This window comes from Arachis ipaensis, chromosome B8 (assembly GCF_059453495.1).
Source record: "Arachis ipaensis isolate K30076 ecotype BB chromosome B8, ASM5945349v1, whole genome shotgun sequence".
Classification (NCBI taxonomy): Eukaryota; Viridiplantae; Streptophyta; class Magnoliopsida; order Fabales; family Fabaceae; genus Arachis; species Arachis ipaensis.
Window position 1 is genome coordinate 2110319 of NC_142443.1, and position 22569 is coordinate 2132887.

At 37.1% G+C, this 22569-nt stretch overlaps 3 protein-coding genes and 1 pseudogene across 12 annotated transcripts; all 4 read right to left on the bottom strand.

Moving 5' to 3' along the window:
• Window positions 1-969: 969 nt before the first annotated feature.
• LOC107610280 (TMV resistance protein N) lies at window positions 970-6445 on the bottom strand. 8 transcript variants are annotated; one of them, XM_088495997.1, is made up of 6 exons: window positions 4772-5666; window positions 4586-4679; window positions 3320-3833; window positions 2069-3154; window positions 1701-1993; window positions 970-1590 (listed from the first exon to the last, which is right to left on the bottom strand). In XM_088495997.1, exons 2-4 carry the CDS (start codon window positions 4620-4622, stop codon window positions 3103-3105), a joined length of 603 nt encoding a protein of 200 aa, XP_088352123.1. In that variant the 5' UTR covers window positions 4623-4679; window positions 4772-5666; the 3' UTR covers window positions 970-1590; window positions 1701-1993; window positions 2069-3102. The 8 variants fall into 8 exon arrangements, with proteins under 8 accessions (XP_088352123.1, XP_088352122.1, XP_020964170.2 ...); XM_088495996.1 differs by having other exon boundaries at window positions 3320-3836; XM_021108511.2 differs by having other exon boundaries at window positions 970-1993.
• LOC107610282 (Disease resistance protein (TIR-NBS class)) lies at window positions 2205-3102 on the bottom strand. The gene is given in 1 exon segment (XM_016312348.2): window positions 2205-3102. A coding segment is annotated over 1 exon segment (609 nt). The 5' UTR covers window positions 3029-3102; the 3' UTR covers window positions 2205-2419.
• Window positions 6446-12574: 6129 nt separating the features above from the next.
• Window positions 12575-18281, bottom strand: LOC107612514 (seed linoleate 9S-lipoxygenase-2-like; annotated as a pseudogene). The gene is made up of 3 exons (XR_015895937.1): window positions 17942-18281; window positions 12943-13228; window positions 12575-12871 (listed from the first exon to the last, which is right to left on the bottom strand). The product of XR_015895937.1 is annotated as a seed linoleate 9S-lipoxygenase-2-like (transcript).
• A 1578-nt stretch (window positions 18282-19859) lies between these two features.
• LOC107614210 (mitochondrial import inner membrane translocase subunit TIM23-1-like) lies at window positions 19860-21808 on the bottom strand. Of its 2 annotated transcripts, XM_088496000.1 has the most exons (2): window positions 21129-21808; window positions 19860-20386 (listed from the first exon to the last, which is right to left on the bottom strand). In XM_088496000.1, the coding sequence occupies exons 1-2, from the start codon at window positions 21692-21694 to the stop codon at window positions 20350-20352; spliced, it is 603 nt and encodes a 200-aa protein (XP_088352126.1). In that variant the 5' UTR covers window positions 21695-21808; the 3' UTR covers window positions 19860-20349. The 2 variants fall into 2 exon arrangements, with proteins under 2 accessions (XP_088352126.1, XP_016171924.1); XM_016316438.3 differs by lacking the exon at window positions 19860-20386 and having other exon boundaries at window positions 20833-21807.
• Window positions 21809-22569: the final 761 nt, after the last annotated feature.

Genomic DNA, 22569 nt, shown 5'->3' on the forward strand with positions numbered 1-22569 from the left:
GATGATCGCATATCTGCCTATTCATAAACATGGTCGTCGTTGTAACAAAATTGATAGTCACAATGAAAGAAAATTCATAAATGATTACAATTATAAAACTAGATAATTAAAAAATAAATTGATGATAGATTATGAAATTAGTAATCTTAAAATTGAAAAAGATAAAATTAGAATTTCTAAATCAAAATAAAATTAGAAAAGAGATTGAAGATAAATATTTATAAAATTTAAAAATAAAATTTTTAAGATAAAATAATAATTTATAAAATATAAAATAAATTTTAAAATTAAATAATATATGAAAGATTAATTAATAAATAAAATTAAATAAAAATTATTTAATAATTATTAAAATATTAAAAAATATATTCTAATATTAAGATTATTTAATAGTCTAATCATTTTGAATCCATCAAAACCAAATCCATAAAATTATATATGTCTACTTTAATCCTAAGTTACATTTGTAGAATTTATGAAGATTTTGCAAGGTAAGATGAATGAGCTATTACATGTCTCGTATAACTTATAGCTTAACTTATAGCTTAAGTTATGATAACTATAATTAATGGTGTTCGTATTTAAACAAACTCAGGCAAAATTGCTCGTGTTCATTCATGTTAAGATAAAATGTATTAGCCAATAACAAAATATTAATAAAAGTACTAATTTAACTCAGGTTAATATATTTTATAAACTAAATTAATTTAGGGTTTGACTAGCATAATATATGTATAAACATATAAGTAATGATCCATATTTAAATCTTTTTATGAATAAAGTCCAACTAAGTTATTTAACAAGATTTAGAATAATATTAATTATAACTAATTCTTGTTATATTAGACTAACTTAGTTAAACTTGATTAACAAAAAAATTTAGATGTATAGAATTATTTTAAATATATATAATAGTTAAACTCATTAATTTATATAATTTTTAGAAAATTATTTTGAATATTATCATTATTTATTTATTTATTTATGTATTTATTTATTTTATTTTTTTATCTTTAATTGTTCTTAAATTATCTTTTGAGTAAAGGACAAATAGGTCCTTGACCTTTTTTTCGCGGACATTTTCGTCCTCAAGGAATGGAAAATACATTAAAGTCCCTCACACCTTAAAAACGTGGACATTTATGTCCTTCCGTTGAATTCAGCCGTTTGCACTAGACGGAAAAAGCTGAACTGACAGAGTTGGCGCTGAGCTGGCCGTAAAGGAGGCCAGGTGGCATGGAGCATTTCGTAACAAGACATATAAGTCCCTGGAGACGAAAACGACGCCGTTTCGTTTCCTCTCCCAATCCTTCAAATTTGTCTGCCCTAATCCCTCGTATGCACAAAAAGGGCGAAGTGGGTGTTGTGGGGAGTGGGGGCAGAAAGGAAATTCTTCCTTTCAAGGCTCTCACAGTTGCTCACTTTCAGGTATTTCAGCTTCTGGGAACACACAGCAGATGGAGGAACTTGACGCAGACTCTTGCAACCAGAGATACTCACTTCTCTAAGATTTGAAGCTTTTGATAAATCTGGGAGCTCCATTAGGCTTGACGAACCATCTAGATCCACTTTCCTTAGACTTACAAGATTCTGAAATTAACTCATTAAAAGGTAGGTATACATGCATGTGTATGGCATCAAAATAATTTCACAATCTTGTTGGAATTATAAATGAAGAACAATGTTGTCTCTTTCCATACCTGTTCACCTTCCCAAAGCGTTTGAATCCACTATTGGGCATTATGATTTCAACAATTCTCTCAACACCAAAAGAAGACGGCAAAGATTTCAAAGGAAACTCATCCCAATGAAAGTAGCTTAACTTCTTTGGCAGGGATGTAATATCTTCTGGAGCACACAACTTTCTTCAGAAATCGGGTGCATGAAATCTAACAAGCTTCAGTTTTGGCATTCTTTCAAATGTCTCAGGGTGCAACCTTATCGTATCAATTTCATACATGTTTAAAGTGATACTTTGAATAGCTTGAGTTCCCTGCATAGTATGTATGTCAAAAGTAATATATATCAAAATGGGACAAAATTACAATCTGGGTAATCTTGCACTTACCTTACTGTATTTCAGTACTATATAGGTATCACAAGAATCCCATAGTCTACTGCGTTTTCCTGGATCATCTAGACATTCTTCGCGAACAATTTCACGACCCATTTCTCGAATTAAGTCATGCATTGACACACAATTGTTTGAAATGGAAATAAGAGCTTTATTAGAAAGATTTGTCAACCCGATAGTAGTTGTGTATCCACAGCAATCAAGAAGAGATTTTATCTGCTCTTCTTCTGTATTTGTATCAAAGAAACATGCAAGTTCCAAAAATATATTCCAATCATTACGATCTAACTCAATCGCAATATACTTTGGATTTTTTCATCAGGCATCTTTTCAAGTTTGGCCAGTTCACTTTCCCAATCTTGTTGAGTTTTTCCCTTTAAGGAAGGAACCCAAGATTTTTAATGCTAAAGGGAGGCCTTTGCAATAATTAAGCACCCTCTTGGATAACTCAACTTGTTATGCTTTTATAACGCAGTTTTGCTTAAAGGCATTCAAGTTGAAAAGCCAAAGAGATTCATCAGGATTCAATGTCTTAACTTCATGTATATGATCTGCATCAGCTGTAGCAAGAACATACTTATCTCTTGTTGTCACTATGATTCTGCTACTTGCCTCAAACCATGTATGTCCTCCAGATAAATCTTCCATTTGATCTGAATCATTGACATCATCAAGAACAACAAGAACCTTTGTTCGACTAAGTCTTTTCTTGGCAAAATTAGTTATCCCACCAGGCGTGACAAAGGGACTTGCATCTTCTTCCTTTAGCAGTTTGGAAAGAAGTTCTGTCTTCAAATGATCTATACCATATTTCTCAGCTCTTTCTCTTACATTGTTCAAAAAGCAAAATCCTTCAAATCCATCACACAATCTATTGAAAACTGCAGTCGCAAGAGTTGTCTTACCAACGCCGCCCATGCCCCAAAGGCCAACAATAACAGCTTCAGATTCCATGCACAACGATACTAGCTTTTCAATTGGTCCATGAATTCCAACAAGACCCTGCAAATCACCTTGGGGTGATTGGTTTAACCTTTGTAAGACACTTTGACAATTTCATCAACAAGGTCAGCATCGTTCCTGCATAATGTATAAGAGGCAAACTTATTAGTATTGTTGTTGTATTGTTTAGTTTAATGAGAGAATGTATTTATCCCTTCCATTAAAGTCTCATTTATCAAAATATACCCTAATCTAATAGTGTAGCAGAAGAAACAAAATAATCTATGAAAAAGAAACACTGACCTGAAGCTTGATGACGGTGAATGGAATCCAGACAAGTTGGCAGCTTCCTTGAGAGCATCTCTCCAGATTTGCACCCTGTCTGCAAACCTCACCTCATGATTAGCAAGCGCATGGTGATAACTTTCCTTTTGGCGGCGCACCCATGATGGGTCTACATTATGGAAAATAGGTATTATAATTTGACCATTTTGTTTCCTGCATTCCAATATTTTGGCTAGTTCTTCCAAACACCATTGGGAAGATGCATAATCCTGGCAGAATATGATCAAAGCAATTTCTGATTGTTCAATGGCTGCAAGGAGTGAGTGCAATATTTCAATTCCTTCTCTGAGCATGTAATCCACGTATGTCTTGATGTGCTTGTCCTCTAAAGCCTTGCGCAGATGGCTGAGAAAACCACGGCGAGTGTCTGTGCCTCTGAAGCTGAGGAAGACATCATACTTAATAATCTCAGAAGAAGCATGCGCAGCCATATCCTCTTCCTTGCAAAAATGATCGAAGATCACACAAGTATCTGCTTCATCAACAAACATACATATAAATGACAGGACCTAGGTGAGACAAGAAACTAAGGAGAAATCGAATGAAAATTGTAACAATAAAATTGTGTACAATCTAATTAAGTTGGAGACAAATGATGAAGATCAGAACAGAGGCTGAGGCTGGAGGAGATTGTAGCAGTGTGAGTAGAGTGAGGTTTGTTTAGACTTTAGATACATTGCGTTACGCCCTTTAAAAAATTGACAAAGTAAAATCATGCTGATGTACTCATTATTTGTATAACAGTATCTTTTATGTTCACACTTCACAGTAACCAGTACTCCCATTTTAACAATAACTGTTACTAGTAACCAATAGTCCTATTTTAACTTGTTGGATAATTGATCAAGTTTGTTTAAGATAAAGTTAAATTGATTCATCATGCATCATTCTTCAGGAGCTTCATAAAATAAAATTGCAAAACTTGATCAATCTAAAATGTCAGTCGGAAACACATGCATATATGCACATATTAGGTGTTTTAAGTAGAAACAAAAATTACATTGCCAAGACATTCCTTGGCTCTTGCCTATATCACTTGATACATTTGTTGTAAGCCATTGAAGGTGCCTTATACAAACTGAAGCGACTACACTTTTAACAAACGAAATTCTAGTAGTATACAACTATACATAGATCTCGATACTTTTTCTGTTTTGTTTCTAACTTTCTATATATAAAATGTTGAAAACATATTAGCGGAAGATGACTGATCAAGGAGCTTACAGAATCCAGCTACATTTTCACCACACCCAGGTCTCATTGAAAGAAGTCAGCATGGAGGATGCACTAGACATTGCAGTGTAAGCCCCGAAATAACCTGTGCATGAGAAACAACCAAAGATCAACTGATATTTCATGAAAGTAAGGCTTCAAATTTTGATACAATCCTATTTAAATCTATAATCTTACAATATAATCATCTGAAGGTTTTTCATATTGAGCTCTGAATCATCCATAAATCACTTATCCTAGGCTTCAATTATAATTAAACCTTGAACACTTGTATTATGTGTGGTCAAGTTTATTAGCCTGATGGTGGGTGGAGTGTCGTTGACAAGTGGATAGCGCATTCATCAATTCATTATATGAAGCAAGATCAGGTAGGAATCCCCTATCCAACATCTCATTCACCACTGACTCTCCCTCTATTTTCTGGCCCTCTCCTGTGTATCCATTAACCAAAATTTTATATGTCACGTCATCCGGTTCCAAACCCTTGCTAAAAGCAAGTAATCTTAATTTATTTGCTTCCTCTGTTTGTCGCACCTTGCAAATATCCTGAAGCACACAATTGAAAGTAATAACATCTGGTATCATACCCTCTTTAAGCATCTTTTCCACCAATCTCCAAGCTTCTTTAGTCTTCCTTGAGCTTCTCAACCCATCAATCATCACAATGCAAGCAATCAAGCTCGGCACACATCCTTTCTCCCACAACTCATAAATTAGCCCCAGTGCTCTATCAACATCTCCATTCCCACACAGAGCATCGACCAAATCAAAATAATCATACCCTTTAGGCAAAACTCCCCTTTTGGAGAAATCAAGTAACAGCTCACATGCCTGCAAAACCTTTCCTTTCTCGCCAAGCCCGCGAACCAGAATCTCAAAAGTGACATTGGAGAACTCGCAACCCAAGTCAATCATCTCATGAGCCATCCCAATCCCTTCTTCAACCTTTCCCTCCCTAAACATCTTCTTAATCAAAGTGTTGAAAGTAACCACATTTGGCTCACAGCCCATCTTTCTCATCTCCTTGAACATCTCCAATGCCAACCCAAACTTCAAATTCCTACAATAACCACTGATCAAAATGTTAAAAGTGAACAGATCAGGCCTAACCCTAACCCTAACAATCTCATCATAAAACTCGAGAGCCCTATCAAGCATGCCCCATTTCACAAAATCCATGAATTATGATATTACAAACTGCAACATTAGGCCTACCGTCGATCAACCTGCACATGGAACGGAACGAGGAGACAGCTTCGTCCAATTTGCCGGCTTTGCAGTAAGCGTGGATGGCGAAGCGGAAGATGGATTCGGTGTGGGGCAGGAGAAGATGAAGTCGGAGCAGGGACAAGGGTTGGAGGCGATGAAATCGAGGAGGACGCGGAGGTGGTGGACGCGGTGGGAGAGAGCTAGGGTTTGGGCCATCCAATGGAAAGTGGAGTGGGTGTGGCGGAAAGAGTCGACGAAGGAGGCCCAGGTGAAGACGTGAAAGTCGTAGTGGGAAAAGGAAGGGTGGTGATGGAGCTTGGATTTGAGGAAATGGAGGAGAGATTCCGGGGTGAAAGGTGGGGAAAGATGCGTCTTGAGAAAGTTGAGGAGGCGGTGGTATTGGGAGTTGGGGATTGGGGTGAGTGTGAGTGTTGGTGGTGGCGGGGGGAGGGAGGGATCTGGCGGCGGAGATGAAGAGGCGACGGTAGGTGTGGTGGTGTTGCTATTGGTCTCAGCATTCCTTAACTTGCTCTGTTTCTTCCCTGACCCCGAAACCTGCGTCCAAATAATATGTTGTTACCAAAACAGAAAAATTTATGGGTACTTATGGGGATTATGATTGAATAGTAGATAGTAATGCTCACTACTACTTCTGTAAAAATTTATTGTTTGCAAATAATTAAAGAAAAAATTAATTAAAATGAAAATACCAAAAATGATGATATATTTAAATGTAGTTGGTAAGAAAATGTTGTGCTAAATTTGAGCTTATTTGGAGTAGTTTTTATCAATTTGTATGAGAAATTAAGAAATAATGATATTGCAGCATCCAATTACCATTATTATTCATTGCAGAAGAAACTAAAATGGCTTCTTTTCCTTCCATTACTTATGATGTGTTCTTAGCCATTTGGCTAAGGCTTTCAATCAAAAGCAAATTGAAACATATGTAGATTACATGCTGAGGGAAGGAACTGAAATATCACACTCACTCCTCACAGCCATTGAACAATCTCAAATCTCTTTGATCATATTCTCCCAAGACTATGCTTCTTCTACATGGTGCTTGGATGCACAGGAATGATGCTGAATTCATTGAAGAAATTGTGAAACGTGTGTTGCAAAGGTTGAACCAAGCATACCAATGTGATCCAAAAGAATTTGTTAGAACTCATGATCCAAAAGGTAAAACAACTCTTGCAAGTAAGATTTTCAGCAAGAATTTCAAGGTATATATTTTTTTGGAGAATGTAAGGGAGAGAGTTCAGAGATATGGCATGACTCATTTGAAGAAAGAGCTTCTTTCTAAACTACTAGAGGAAAAACATGTAGACCCTTTTATCATGCCTGATGGAATAACCAATTTTGCCAAAAGAAGACTTAGTCGAAAGGGAATTCTTCTTGTTCTTGATGATGTCAATGATCCAGACCAATTGCAAGATTTATGTGGGAGAGGATTTGAGTAACAACTAGGGATAAACATGTATTACTTGTTAAACAAGTTGATCACATACATGAGGTTAAGCCATTGAATGATGATGAATCTCTCAAGCTTTTTAATTTGAATGCCTTCAAACAAAACCATGACATTGAAAGAGACCAAGCTCATGCTGAGCTAACCATCAAGCTGGTTAACTATGCTAATGGCAATCCATTGGCTTTAAAAGTTTATGGAAGAAGCAAAGAAGAGTGGGAAATTCAGTTTTTGAGAATTAGTTGTTCTTGGACGAGGTACGGGGAATGTCTGTTGCGTGTTCCTCAAGGTATTGAGTCTCTTTCAGAAGAGTTGAGACTTTTTGAATGGAATGCGTGTGCCATTTGAAATCTTTGCCATCATCTTTTTGTACTGAAAACCTTGTTAAACTTATGGGAAGAGTTTCAAGTATACCGAAAACACCAATATTTCAGTTATTTTAACCGTTGATTTGAATTATAAAAAATTATATAAAATATATATTAATTAAAATTAACTGTTAAAACAACTGGAACACTGATGTTTTAGTACACTTGAAATTTTTCCAAACTTTTGGTGATGGATAGCAGGTTGGAAAAGCTTTGGGATGGTGTCCAGGTATGTAAATTTTTCTGCTCTAGTTAATCTTTTACTCTTTCCTTCTATTATCTATGTGTTAAAGTTTAAAACACAGCTAAAGATAGCCTCTACATTCATTCTTAACTTTTTAAATTTTTAGGACTAAATCTCAGTAATGGTCTCCCAGATTCAGTCCGTGCACTGATTTAGCCCCTAAGATTCCAATTGCACTATTTATGTCCTCCAGATTGCGCTCCGGACAACATAATGGTCCTTTGGTGAATTTCCTGCGTGACTCAGCGACGGCTTGCTTATGTGGCGTAGCCACTGCCACGTTGGACGTCAGAGTGTAAAGATAACATGGATTGTATTGTAAAATTCTCCAATGTAGTCCATGTCTTCATTTTTAAACCCTAAAAGTTCGTTGGCCTCCCCTCAATCTGGTTCTCTCCATCAACGTCTCCTTCTGCATCAACGTCTTCATTGAATTGATATTTTTTATTCTAAAAATCCTTTCAAACATGAATCATTATCATAAAAATAGGAATGAGTAGTCAGAAAGAAGTTATGGGCAAATAGACAGTCTGCTGCTAGGTCAAAAGAAAGGAAGATGCGCTACATCACCAAGCTTGAAAAGAGGGTACAAACATTGCAATCAGAAGCAACATCCTTGTCTGCACAATTAACTATCTTGCAGATGTGTATTAGCTAATCATCTGTATCTGATTTTACAGTATTTTCTACTTTACTCCACTTGTATCAACTTGCGACTGTGATTTATATATGTTTAAACTTCTATCTTCTCAGTGGTGTGTATTGTCATTATTTACTATGTCGCTTTCTGTTTGAAAAGCTCTTTTGGAGGAAAAATAATCAATTCATTTTGGTATCTTATGAGGAGAGGGATACAGGTGGATTGAATGCCGAAAACAATGAGCTGAAAGTGCGGGTGCAATCGATAGAGCAACAAGTTCACTTGCAAGATGGTAAGCTCATGCTGTAAACAACCTTATAATGTTTCTTAACTTATTATGGCACATTTTGATGTATTGTGTATTACTACTTGGAAATTGGAATTTTGTTGAAGTTGATACACTTGTTATACTATTGTCTTCACTTTAGAAACCATTCCATGAAAGTCAAATTTGAATTTTGAATGTGCCAAGGTAGTTGATCTTGAATCTGATCTTATATCTCAGTTGCTATAAGAATCAATTCATTTATATTTTCGTATGTAGCGCTTAACGATGCATTAAAAGAGGAAATTCAGCATTTGAGAGTCCTTACCGGACAAGCTTTGCCAAATGGAGGAGCACCTATGAACTTTGCTTCATCAGTTGGAGGAGAACAACAATTCCAATCCAAAAATCAGTCGATGCACACCATTTTAGCTGCCCAGCAGTTACAACAACTCCAAATTCGCTCACGGAAGCAACGGCATCAACAGCAGCTATTCCAAAACCATCAACCTCAGCATTTGCAACAGTTTCAGCAGCCACAACCACCACAGCAACAACATAAACATTAGCATAGAATTTAGGAACTGCACCAATTACCCTTTAGTTTGTGTTGAGTCTAGAGTTTAATTTAGGACATAGTCATTCTATTATCCCTTATTCAAGAACAGTAGAAATGGTTCTAATAGTTAGAGATTAAGGATTAGATTTTATATCTTTGCCATGCAAACTAGTCTTCTTGTACCTTTAGCTATGGTAATGGATCATGGAGGTATATTTTTTTTGTTAGCTAAATCTTGCCATCAGTTTCTTATGGTTTCAACTTTCAAGTTCAACTACACTTTTGTTTGTATTGGGCTGAGTTTTTTATTTTAGGCATAAAACCTAGAGGCTAGAGTAGACAAAAAGATACAAGATAAATGTGCTTTTCTTTTTTCTTTTTCTTAGTTAATTTGAAAGGTATTTTCTAAAATAGTTTTATATATTATTTAAATAAAATGAAACTACAGATATATCTTGTAATCTTAAAGTTGGGTTAAGCTTTCCTCCAAAAAATATCTCCTTGCCCCTTATAATAAACGAGGGATTCAAAATCACTAATTTAAATACTTTTTTCATCCCTAATTCCAATCGAAGCATTGATATTTGAATTTTATTACTAAGAATGTAACTATACTTTTACAAGAGATTATTTGAAAGAAAATACGAAAATCTCCCATGACCCTCTTCTTCCACATCACAAAGGCATTAATGAATGAGTAAGAAGCTGTAACCCTCAGTTGCAGGACTAAAATTCCATCAACATTTAACACTTGCACCTAACAGTAAGACTCATTTCTCAATTATGCATGTTCATTTTTTCTCCGAGATTGGGAATAACTATGTATGCTTTTGCTATGAACCAGCTCAGTGGTTTTGATTAGAGCTAATACTTCTTTCTGACTACTGATTCCTGTTTTTATGATAATGATTCATGTTTGAAAGGATTTTTAGAATAAAAAACATCAATTCAATGAAGACGTTGATGCAGAAGGAGACGTTGATGGAGAGAACCAGATTGAGGAGAGGCCAACAAAGTTTTAGGGTTTAAAAATGAAGACAGGGACTACATTGGGGAATTTTACAATACAATCCACGTACACTCTGACGTCTAACGTGGCAGTGGCTATGCCACACAAGCAACGCCATCGCTGAGTCACGCCGGAAATTCACCAAAGGACCATTATGTTGCCCGGAGCGCAATCTGGAGGACATAAATAGTGCAATTGGAATCTCAGGGGCTAAATCAGTACACGGGCTGAATCTGAATGACCATTATAGGGATTTAGTCAAATTTTTAGCATAATTCTCTACCATAATGACATGTCAGCTTAAGTGACAAAATTATCTTTTAATCCTTTCATTTCTAATTAAAATACTTCTCAATCCTTTTATTATGTAATAAATTAGTGTTATTGACATTAATAAGGGTAATTAAATTTTACAATTGTCTTTTATATTCAATCATTTTAATCATTTTATTATGTAATGAATTAGTGTTATTGACATTAATAAGGATAATTAAATTTTACAATTATCTTTTATATATTAACAGTAACTATAATTGTTACTTTAACAATCATAAATAAAAAAAATGGTGTTTATTCAACTAATTTTTTTGTGCAGGTGGTGTAGGTGGAAGTCCTATCGAAAAAAATTACAAGTTATAGTTTCACTAGTGTTGTTTAGAAAGGGTTCGTCCCACCGAAAATTGAGCTGTTTTCTTGGTTTGTGTTGATAGGCAGAGTGAATACCAAGGATAGACTGTGTCGATTACATGTTATTAACCAGAACGACAATATGTGTGTTTTCTGTTGTAAGTATGTGAAAACTACTTTTCACTTGTTTCTTGGGTGTGAAATCACTTGGTAGGTGTGGTGTGCGTGGCTGCGTGCCTTTGGAAGGGAGTGGACTAGTGGAGCACTCCAGATACGCTAAAACAACACTTTGAAAGCTGGACGCAATTATCAGTAAGGAAGGATGACAGAAAGAGTTGGTTCATTGAGTTCTTTGCTATTATCTGGACAATCTGGCTAGAAAGGAATGCGGGGCTCTTCCGAGATCAGGCCTCAAGTATGGTAGAGACCAGGTCGTTTAAGGTTTCTAAGGATTGGAGTGGTGGTGACCCCTTTAGTTGTTGATGGCCATGTCGAAGATGACTAGGGGTGGGTTGGTGTTGGGTAGTGAGTTGCTGCTTGTAGTTTTCCCTCATTGCTCCACTGTATTGCGTTGAACTCTCTTTATTTCAAAAAAAAAAAGAAAAAGAAATAACATAGATATGTATACATCTAAATCTAAATATATATCTCTAATTTTGAAATATCCATTTATATTCATATAATAACTATTCTAAAAAAATTGAATTTTTATACTATATTAAACAGAGTTCAAAATAGCCTCTTAATAGAACTTATTTTTAATCTTTTTATACTATAGTATTTAGATATAATTTTAAAAAAAATAAATTATAGTGACTATTCAAAAGAATAAAAATAATAATATGAAATTGAATAAATAAATTTAAATTAAGTATTTTTGTAATTTTATTTAAAATCTAATTTATGAATACATCATTTAATTTTATAATTATTAAATTTTAAATTAATATTATATCTATTTTATTGTCGCGCAAGGCATAGTCTCCCCATATTCAATTAGGAGGTTACGGATTCGAGTCTCTTATCTTTGGTAAAAAAAAAAGACTCGAGTTTATTTTAAGATAAGGAAATGAAAAAGACTATTAAGTAAAAATATTTTTATGCGAAAATAATATTTGATATCGATCGAATAATTTGACATATTTAATATAATATATATTAATATTTTAATATAAGTAGATAATTACTTCTTATATATGTCTCAACTTGCTTTTGGTTAAAAGACTTACCCAATCCATAAAATCATTGGGTTGGAGTCTCTCTTTAAATTCAGGAGAATAATGAAAAGGATTGGCATCATCCCCTTCATTGGAATTGCTATCATTCTCACCTACCCCTTTATTTTTACCAAATTGAATTCATATACATAAGCTTTGTATTTATTTTCTCTAACTCTCTTCCAAATGTAAGATGTCTAGTTCAATATCTTTGAAACTGAGGAAGACATCATACGTAATTTCAGAGAAGTAGCTAGTAATTGCTAGCTTAATGCAGTGAAATGACTGATGATGAATACAATTCTTGAGTGGCGATCAAGTATCGTACTGAAATGTTTTATAGTCTACTTTATTTAACAAATTGCAGGGCATTAAAATTTGAATCAAAAGCAAAATGCATAACAAGAATAAGAATAATACCAACCATTTCTTGCAGGATATCTACCAGTTCTTCCCCTGCGAGGGTAAGGGAAAGTGGTAGAACCTCCAAGGATGGGGCGAGCATGGTTTTCGTTCCGATCCGGATTCCCCAAATCATTGTAGACATCATAATCATAAATTCTTTCATGCTCCTGACGCTCCCCTTTTCCATCACCTCTTAAATTCTTCAAGTCTTCTTCTCTGTACTTAACAAGTGGAGCTGGTGTTTCACTTGGAAGATATGGCTGCACCCCATACATTTATCTACATTAGTTCAAGAATTAATTTGATAATTGATGATTAAATAGATAGGTACCTTGTTGGAGAAGAAAATGCGTGGGGATTTGTAGAGTTTAGAGTTGTAAACCCAAGAGTTGCAAACAAAATGGATGGTTCCTTGGTTTGGAACATCTTCAAGAGTTAAGGTCTTGAGGAAAAACTCAACTTGCATATAGTTCTTGATGTAAAATGCACCAGGGATTCCATGCTATCGTCCCATTCAAAATGAATGCTGAATGCAGATTCTCCAGCTCCTAAGGTTGGTAACGACGCAATAATACCTTCCAGAAATGTATCCTTTACAACTTTTCCGTTGCCATTCTCTGTATCAGAATGATGAATAATGTTATATGATCAGCAAATATTATTATTTTTTACCAGTAATAATTTATGGTGAAAACTCAGATATAGTCGACTTTACGTGAAATTGATTGCGATTAGATGATTTAACTAGTTTGACTAAATTTCCATCTAACGACTCTCGGCCATCAACTTCACATAATTTGTACTCATATTTTCATATTTACAAAAATTTTGCATATAATTTACTCTTATATTTACCAAAATTTATACGCATAAAACAATACAGTTTACACTCGTATTTTTTAAAAAATTGCTAGGTCTCAAGAGTTTCTCGTTATTGATTATTACCATCGGATTGAGTAGAACTTGTTAGAGAATCATTAGAGAATCATTAGAATCATTTTAGATCAGTTAGTATCGTTTATATTTATATAGTATATCTGTGTATTAATTGTAGGATTCTATGTCTTTATCACTTTGATTCTTCTGGCACCTATATATACCCCTTGTATATTGTACTTTCACATTACACAGAATAAAACAGAAAACACTTTCTTTAGTTTGGTCTCTTGTTTCTAACATGGTATTAAGAGTTTAGGTTGTTTTTTTTTTCAGAAACATTTGGTTTCTGGCTCCTTTATCTTGTTTCATCGGCAATACTTTGTGCTCACTTTTCGAGTCCTTCACGACGCTTTGGTTCGTCACCGCTGCTACCCTCGCCTTCTCCTCGTTGCAAGCTTTCCAACGCCACCGGAATCATCGCCAGAAGACGCCGGACGCGCCGCCACGCGCCGCCCAAAGTTGCCTATCCGCGTTCATCCGTTCTCCTTCCAGACGCATCCAGCGCCGTTGGATCAGCGTTCCAGATCCACGGCTCCGCTTCTGCCACATGTCACGCCGTTGCTCTCCCGCCCAAGCTCGACCTGCGCGCCCGACCCGACCCGACGGTTGACCCGCGTGCCATCTCGTCGCCAGCGTGTCTCCTTCCGCCTCTCAGGTGCTGCCACGTGTCGTAACATCGCTGACGTGGCACTGACGATCCTGCTGACGTGGCGCTGACGTGTCGCTGACGTGTCAGACAAGTGGGACCATTCCTAAGGTTTTTTGGTGAGCTCTTTCCGATTTTGCCCTCCGTTTTCTCATTTTCGGCTTACAAGTTGCAGTTTTTCTCTCCTCTTCATGATCTCTATATCTACTATTATGGAAAAGTCAGTTGTTTTTGCTACCACACATGAAAATGATAAATTCTGTCGAAATTGTAACCGTTTTGGGCACCACTTCTCCGTCTGTCCTTCTGTTGAATGTCGCACATGCCATCAGAAAGGTCATATTAGCTACCATTGTTCACAACTATTCTGCCATTATTGCAAGCTCTCGGGACATTTGCTTACTACCTGTCCTACTCGCCCACCACGTCGTATGCCTGCTTCTGTTGTTCATGCTACTCCTGAATCTACCACCTCTGCTCCTCTCACCTCGTCTTCTGTCTCTCTATCTGATATTGTGTCTCTCCTTCAACGACTTCTCTCCCTTTCTGGTAATACCCCTGCTGCTCTTTCGACTCCTCCAGATAATTCTAAATGGTATTTTGACTCGGGATGCTTTAATCACATGTCTCCGTCGCGAAATCTCTTCTCGTCTCTGTCTACCACTACAAATGGACCTTCTGTCAATACTGTTAATGGTTCCCTCTTGCATGCAACACACAAGGGTTCTATCTCCCAGTCGACTCTTCATCTTCCTGATACTTATTTTATTCCCAATTTAAGCTTTAATCTTATTTCTGTTGGTCAACTTGTTGATCTGGGTTTTGATGTCACTTTTTCTCTCTCTGGTTGTCGTGTACAGGATCGTCGGACGGGACAAGTCATCGGGACTGGACGTAAGGTTGGAAGGTTGTTTGAAGTCGAGAATCTTTATATTCCTCCTATACCAAATATATGTGCTGCTTCTTCTCCATCTACCCTTCACTTATGGCATCAACGTCTTGCCCACAGCTCCTTAGGAAAATTGCGTCCTCTTGTGTCTCAAGGTTTTTGGGTCAGGTTCCTAATGAATCTTTTGATTGCATTTCTTGTCAAACTGTCAAACAACCTGCTTTATCTTTTCACAATAATTCATCTCTTGCTTGCTCTCCTTTTGATCTCGTTCACTCTGATGTTTGGGGTCCCGCTCCCACTGCTTCTATGGGAGGAGCTCGATACTTTGTTGTTTTCATTGATGATTATTCACGTTTTACTTGGGTTTATTTGATGACCAATCGCCATGAGTTACCTCAGATTTATATAAACTTTGCCACTATGATTAAAACTCAGTTTTCCAAGGTCATTAAGGTTTTCGCCGTGATAATGCTATGGAATACCGTGATTCCAAACTCTTAACCTTTCTTGCAGAACAGGGTACCTTGTCTGAGTTTTCTTGCCCTGGTACGTCTCAACAAAATGGCCGAGTTGAACACAAACACCGTCACATTCTTGACTCTGTTCGTGCAATGCTTCTTTCTTCTTCGTGTCCTGAGCGTACTTGGGGTGAAGCTGTTCTTACTGTTGTTCATGTTATCAATAAAATCCCTTCTTCTGTTCTTGGTAATGTTACTCCCTTTGAGCGTCTTTATCGTACCTCCCCAGATTATAATTCTCTTCGAGTTTTTGGTTGTGTCTGTTTTGTTCTTCTTCAGCCTCATGAACATACTAAACTTGAACCTCGGGCTCGTATGTGTTGTTTCCTTGGTTATGGCACTGAACACAAGAGTTATCGTTGTTGGGATCCTCTCTCTAAACGTATTTGTATATCTCGTCATGTTGTTTTCTGGGAGCATCACATGTTTTCTCGGTTCTCCTCCTTTGAGTCTATTCCTCCTACTCAGTCACCTTTTTTCACTAACTCCAATGTTGATCTTTTTCCTAGTGATGATTCTACAGATTCTATCTCGAGTCACCCTCCACAGCCTCCTGTTCTTCCGCCTTCTCCATCTCTCGATGATTCTGGACCGGACGACGCTCCTACTCCTACCGTCATGCCGCCTCCTTCCACTCGCTGTTCCAGGGTGAGAAATCCACCTCCTCATCTTCTTGATTATCATTGCTTTTCTACTATTCTTCATCAACATGAACCTAAGTCATTCAGAGAAGCCTCCACAAATCCAAATTGGCAACAAGCAATGCAGGAAGAAATACAGGCACTTGAAAAGGCACACACTTGGGACTTGGTTGATTCTCCTTCAAATCAGGAAATTGTGGGAAGCAGATGGGTATACAAGATCAAGACTCGCTCTGATGGTTCTATTGACCGTTATAAGGCACGATTGGTTGCTCAGGGTTGTACGCAAGAGTATGGTATTGACTATGAAGAGACTTTTGCTCCTGTTGCTCGTCTCACATCTGTTCGAGCTCTTCTTGCCATTGTTGCGGTCAAAAGATGGTCTCTCAGTCAGATGGATGTGAAGAATGCATTTCTTAATGGAGATTTGAAACAGAAAGTCTATATGAAACCCCCTCCGGGTTATCTTTGTCCTTCTGGCAAAGTTTGTCTACTTCGCAAGGCACTCTATGGGCTTAAGCAAGCTCCTCGTGAATGGTTTGACAAGTTCAACACTACCATATACGGTCTTGGTTTCACTTGCAGTCCTCATGAGAATGCTCTCTTTATTCGTAAAAGTGAACGTGGAGTTGTTCTTCTACTTCTGTATGTTGATGACATGATCATTACTGGAGATGATGCTGATGGTATCTCTGATCTCAAGGCGTCCCTTCAGCATACTTTTGAGATGAAAGATCTTGGTTCTCTCAGCTATTTTCTTAGTCTAGAAGTTATATCCACCGATGATGCCATCTATCTCTCTCAAGCTAAATATGCTTCAGATCTCCTTGCTCGAGCCGGAATTACCGATAGTCGCACTGAGTCTACTCCTCTTGAGCCTAATGTTCGATTTACTCCTATGGATGGCACTGTCTTGGATAATCCTACTCTCTATTGACAGCTAGTTGGAGGACTTGTCTACTTAACTGTCACCCGACCAGACATTGCCTATCCCATTCATGTACTTAGCCAGTTCTTGTCAGCTCCTCGTACTACTCACTATGCGACAGTTCTTCGCATTCTTCGCTACATCAAAGGCACTTTATTTCATGGCCTTTATTTTTCTGCCCATTCCTCTTTGACCCTTCAGGCATACTCCGATGCTGATTGGGCTGGTGATCCCACTTATCGTCGTTCTACTACTGGTTACTGTTTGTTTCTTGGCGTGCTAAGAAGCAAACGTTCACTGCTCGCTCAAGCACCGAAGCTGAGTACCGTGCCCTCGCTGACACCACTGCTGAGGTTATCTCGATTCGTTGGCTTCTCAAAGATTTGGGTGCTCCTCAGTCATCCCCTACTGATGTTTTTTGTGACAACCGCAGTGCTATTCAGATTGCTCATAATGATATCTTTCATGAACGCACCAAACACATTGAGATTAATTGTCACTTTGTTAGGCAACGTATCCTTATTGATGCTGTTCGTCTCATTGCTGTTGGAACACTGGATCAGACTGCTGATATCTTCACGAAAGCTCATCACCCGACTCGTTTTCGGATTTTGTTATCCAAACTCAAGTTGGTATCCTTAGCTCCCACTTGAGTTTGAGGGGGGATATTAGAGAATCATTAGAGAATCATTAGAATCATTTTAGATCAGTTAGTATCGTTTATATTTTTATAGTATATCTGTGTATTAATTGTAGGATTTTATACCTTTATTACTTTGATTCTTCTGGCACCTATATATACCCCTTGTATATTGTACTTTCACATCACAGAGACTAACAGAACTGATGAGCTGGAGGGAGACACTGCGGCCTAAGAAAGCGGTGAGGGCGTCAACGGTGGAGCCAATGACGTTGATGCCGGTGCCAATGAGGCCTCCGATGTTGGCGGTGGCAGCAATATCAGTAAAGGTGTCAACGTCCAGGACATTCTTGCGCATCAAGACCACAGTCCCTTTGATCTTGTGGCCTCGGTTGAGCATTATTCCGGCTACCCCTGAAAACATCTTTGAAGTTTGAACTGTATGAAGATTTCAGAAGGAGGAGGAGGATGAGGAAAGCAAGATTGATAGGCACTGGTGTTTATGGCGGGAAATGATCATGCATGCAAGTGCTAGGTGTCAAACACACTTGATGCATAAGAGGATAAGATAAGAAGCACTTGCCATGCCCTACGCATGCAATAATAAACAATTCTATTTCTCATTGGGAATTGTTTTCCAACCCATAGTGCAAAATTGTTTTACGTAGAGATTCACATTTAATATATATATTGGGTGTTAATTTTGTCCCGTTCTTTGGGTGGCCTCAGACCTCAGTATCAGTATGATCCCAACTTATTATCCTCTGTTGAATTTCTTAATAAAACTTTTCATTGTGTGAATACAGACAATATGCTGATCTTCGTGTTCTCTTCACAATGATCTTTGCTACGTTTTGCATTTTACGTGATGCACGTGTAACTGGAGCCGCGAATGATTGAAATCATTCAAACGCTGTATCCAGAAATCATGCTCTTGTAAAAAGTAAAACCAACCTCCATAATATTTCCTCATAATCCTTTACAATCGTACCAAGGCAAAAGAAAAAGTAAAAAGGCAGGGGTCAATGTCAAAAGTTGTTGACCGGTATATATAAGTAAATTTGAATTTTCCTTACTAAGATGGGGAAATTAAGGTTTTTAACACACTGAATTCTCTGCCATAACCATTAAACAGAGCGTTTCCTGTGTCCTCTAAGTTTTTTTTTTTTTTTTTAATTTAATATTTGTTCGTGGGAAATACTGCAATGTGCAATAGTTCTAGACAAACTATGCTGCGGATCTCGCATAATAAATATAGGGCACGAGTTTAACGCCAATACAATGTGCTACTAAATATTCTTGATGGCATGCTAGAACCACGTCGTATATGTACTTAAGTAGCCAAATCAAATCTCAGTTAAGTTTCAAGTTTCATTTTTCATTGAGCTAAATCTTAAAATAGTTTCTGACTTGCAATTGAACTTTAAATTCATCTCCAAACTTAAAATTGTTCCAAAATTATCCTTGAACTTAACAACGATCGTTTCTAAGATATTTTCTGACGAATATTCGCGAAAAGAGTAATGACGTGTATAAAAGAAACCACGATGGACAACTAATGGCTATATTATGTAGCAATTACAAGAGGTGATAGTGGTAGTGATGGTGGTGATAAAAACAACACCAAAGAGAATAAAAAGATTTAGATTGATGAGGGACGAGATTGATAAAATACAAGTCCAGCGTGATTTTCGGGAATAATTTTAAGATAATTTCACCGCAAAAATATCTCAAGACGAACCACATTAAATTTAGAGACAATTTTAAGTTGAACGTTGTCAGAAATGCAAATTGACATAATTATTGAACCAACCATCTCCGTTGGCCCAAAAGAAATCAAACGACAAACAAACCCACACAAAATAAGCTGCATTCTTTTTCTTCAATTCATTTCTATCACGTTATTTTACATTATTCTAGAATTAGTGACTCATAGTGTAAATATCATTCTATTAAGATTCTTGCATTTTGGAAGATTTGATACATACGACGAGCTGTAGATAAAATTCCTTTAGATATATATATATACAAGAATTTAAGAATAGCAACGAAAAATATACACAATACATTTTTCACCTTCTTCTTGTGTCTTTGCTAATATTTGTTAATAATCAACCACCGTTGTGATTATTTTTTAAGCTACAAGGAAACATGACCATATATACCATAATATCAAAGAAAAAAGAAAACACTTCCCCAAGTTTATGCACGAACCTGCTAAAACAAAACTAGCAAACTAACTTGGGTAAGGTTCAGGATAATCCGAGAAAATGGGAAACGGGCTTTCCTTTACACACAAATTTTTGGAATTCAAACTGATAGAACAAGAACCAAATATCATGAACTAGCAAGAGGATGAACAGAAACAACCAAATATCATGAAATAGCAAGAGGATGAACAGAAACCAAACTGCCGACACAAGATATAGAACATATACGTGCAAACGAAAAATTCCCGAGTATCCATCAGATCCTACAACAATCATCTACATTGGTTAATACTTTTATTGCTTCTGTTTGAGCTGAAAACTTGTTCAACTAACAAAGTAATACACAGGCGCTCTCCAAGTGCTGCACAAAAATAATTAGCACCACTCAAATCATGAGCTCAAACATCTAACAGAGTTAGATATAAGATAGAATCTGTAAATGGATGACCAAACTCGGGCACAATATCACATTAAAAGGATATTGAAGTCCTGCAAAACACTAAATGTGCCGACATTATTTTCTCTGTTAAATGGTTCCTAAAACATGAAAATTCTAAAATTCTACTAGTTAACGCTTACAAACAAAAACGTCTCGATATATAATAGAGAACCATTTCCTTATTCTAACTAATCACGATTCACCTAAATGCAAACTTAATTGCCTATTAAATTAAATAGATACTAAAATAAGGATTAACATTGTTTCCTAGCTGCTGCCCATCAAGACATACAATTCAAAGTTTATGCATTAAGAGTAACATCAGAGAAACTAAATCATACTCTACACAAGCACAATCCCACAACACAAACGACAAATTTTCTATGCTAATATATATATATATAATCCAGCTCTACAGCCGTCCATATTATTCATTAGAGATGATTCGAGAAATTATATGGTTAGCCTTAGCTATTAATCAAGCTGGAAAAAATTAAACTCAGGATATCAACAGTCTTTCAACAGCAACACCGTTGCAACTCACATTTTGCTGTAATCATCTATATTTTTTTTTTAAACACGAATATATCTCAATAATTAACCGCTCAAAATTGATAGAAGCAACCCAAAATGAAATAAAGAAAAAAAAAAATTAAAGGCTCACGCAAGATGTGCGTAGCGTTTGAAAGCCTGCTTAACCGTCACGACAGTTCCGGCCACCACTACTCCAACTGCGCCTGCCACGGCCGCAGATCTCACGCCTCCCGAAATCCTATACAGCGCTCCGGTGCCCAGCCCCGCCACCACGCTGTTCCACACGTCGTCGGTGTCTCTCGTCTCCATCATGGCGCTCTCAATCCCGGAATAGAGCAACCCTATGATGCCGAGACGGTTCCCCCAAGTACGTCCAGTGTGGCCGGAAGAATTCAGAATACGGTTGATCCGGAGCTTGAGCGTGTCGCCGGCCTCGAAGGATTTGACGCCGTCTACTAGGCCTCGAGCGCCGCCGCCGATGGCGCCACCGAGGTAACCGCAGCCAGTGTAGAAGGTGAGGTTCTCACCCCAGGATCGACGCTTACGTTCAGCCTCCTCGATGAAGAGGTACTCCGGCGAAGTTGGGAGCTGGTAGAGGTTTCGATTTGGAATCCCGAGGTCCTTGTATGGGTTGTAGAGGCGGATTTCTTTCTTGGAATCGGAGTCCGGTTCGTGATCGGGGGCTTGGTACGCCATAAGAGAAGCTTCCGGACTCTAGGGTTAGAGTTTCGGAGCTGAGAGAAACGGTGAAAAGAGGATTTTGAAAGAGCAACGATGCTTTGTTTTGAAGCTTTGCGTTTTGATGCCTAATCGAACCGCTATGGCGGCGCGTTCGGTAAAATAAAATATTATTTTTAAAAATAAATTATTTTAACTTTAAATTTTAAATTTCGTTTTTTTTTGGAAACTCAACCAAGTTCGCCATACTTTCGGCGAAGCTTATGATATTATTAAGATCAATTTAACTAGATATCTTTTAAAAATTGTATAATATTCAGTTTTTTTATTACAATAATTTAAAAAAAATAAATACATCTAAAAATTATAAATAGATTTAGTATTTTTTTAAAATTAAATACATATTTAAAATATAAACTAAATAAAACTAAAATTTAAAATTTAAATATAAATTTTAAATTTTTATTTCAGATTTAATATATTTAATTATTAATATATTACAATTTAAATACACATCCAAAAATCAAATTAGTTAGAATTTAAAATTTTGAATTTAAAATTCTAAAATAAATCTTATACCATCTTAAATTACTAGTAAAATCTTCACTCCATCAAGAGCTGCAGCGCCTCTCCCTCCTCATCTGTGACCGCTTTCATCTTCTCCCGTGTTGTGCACTTCTCTGCGACGATCTCCTCCTTCGGCGACGCGCACTTTCTCTGCGCATATCCTGGCGCCTTCTCCATCGATGGGCTCCTCCCCGTCCCTGGTCTCCTCTCTCGCGGCACGCACAACCGCCCCCTTTTTTCGCGCCTCCTGTCTCCTTCCCTACGTCGCACTCCTTCTATCTCGGGTAGTTCTGCTTCCTTTTTTCGCTTAATAAAAAGTTCTATTT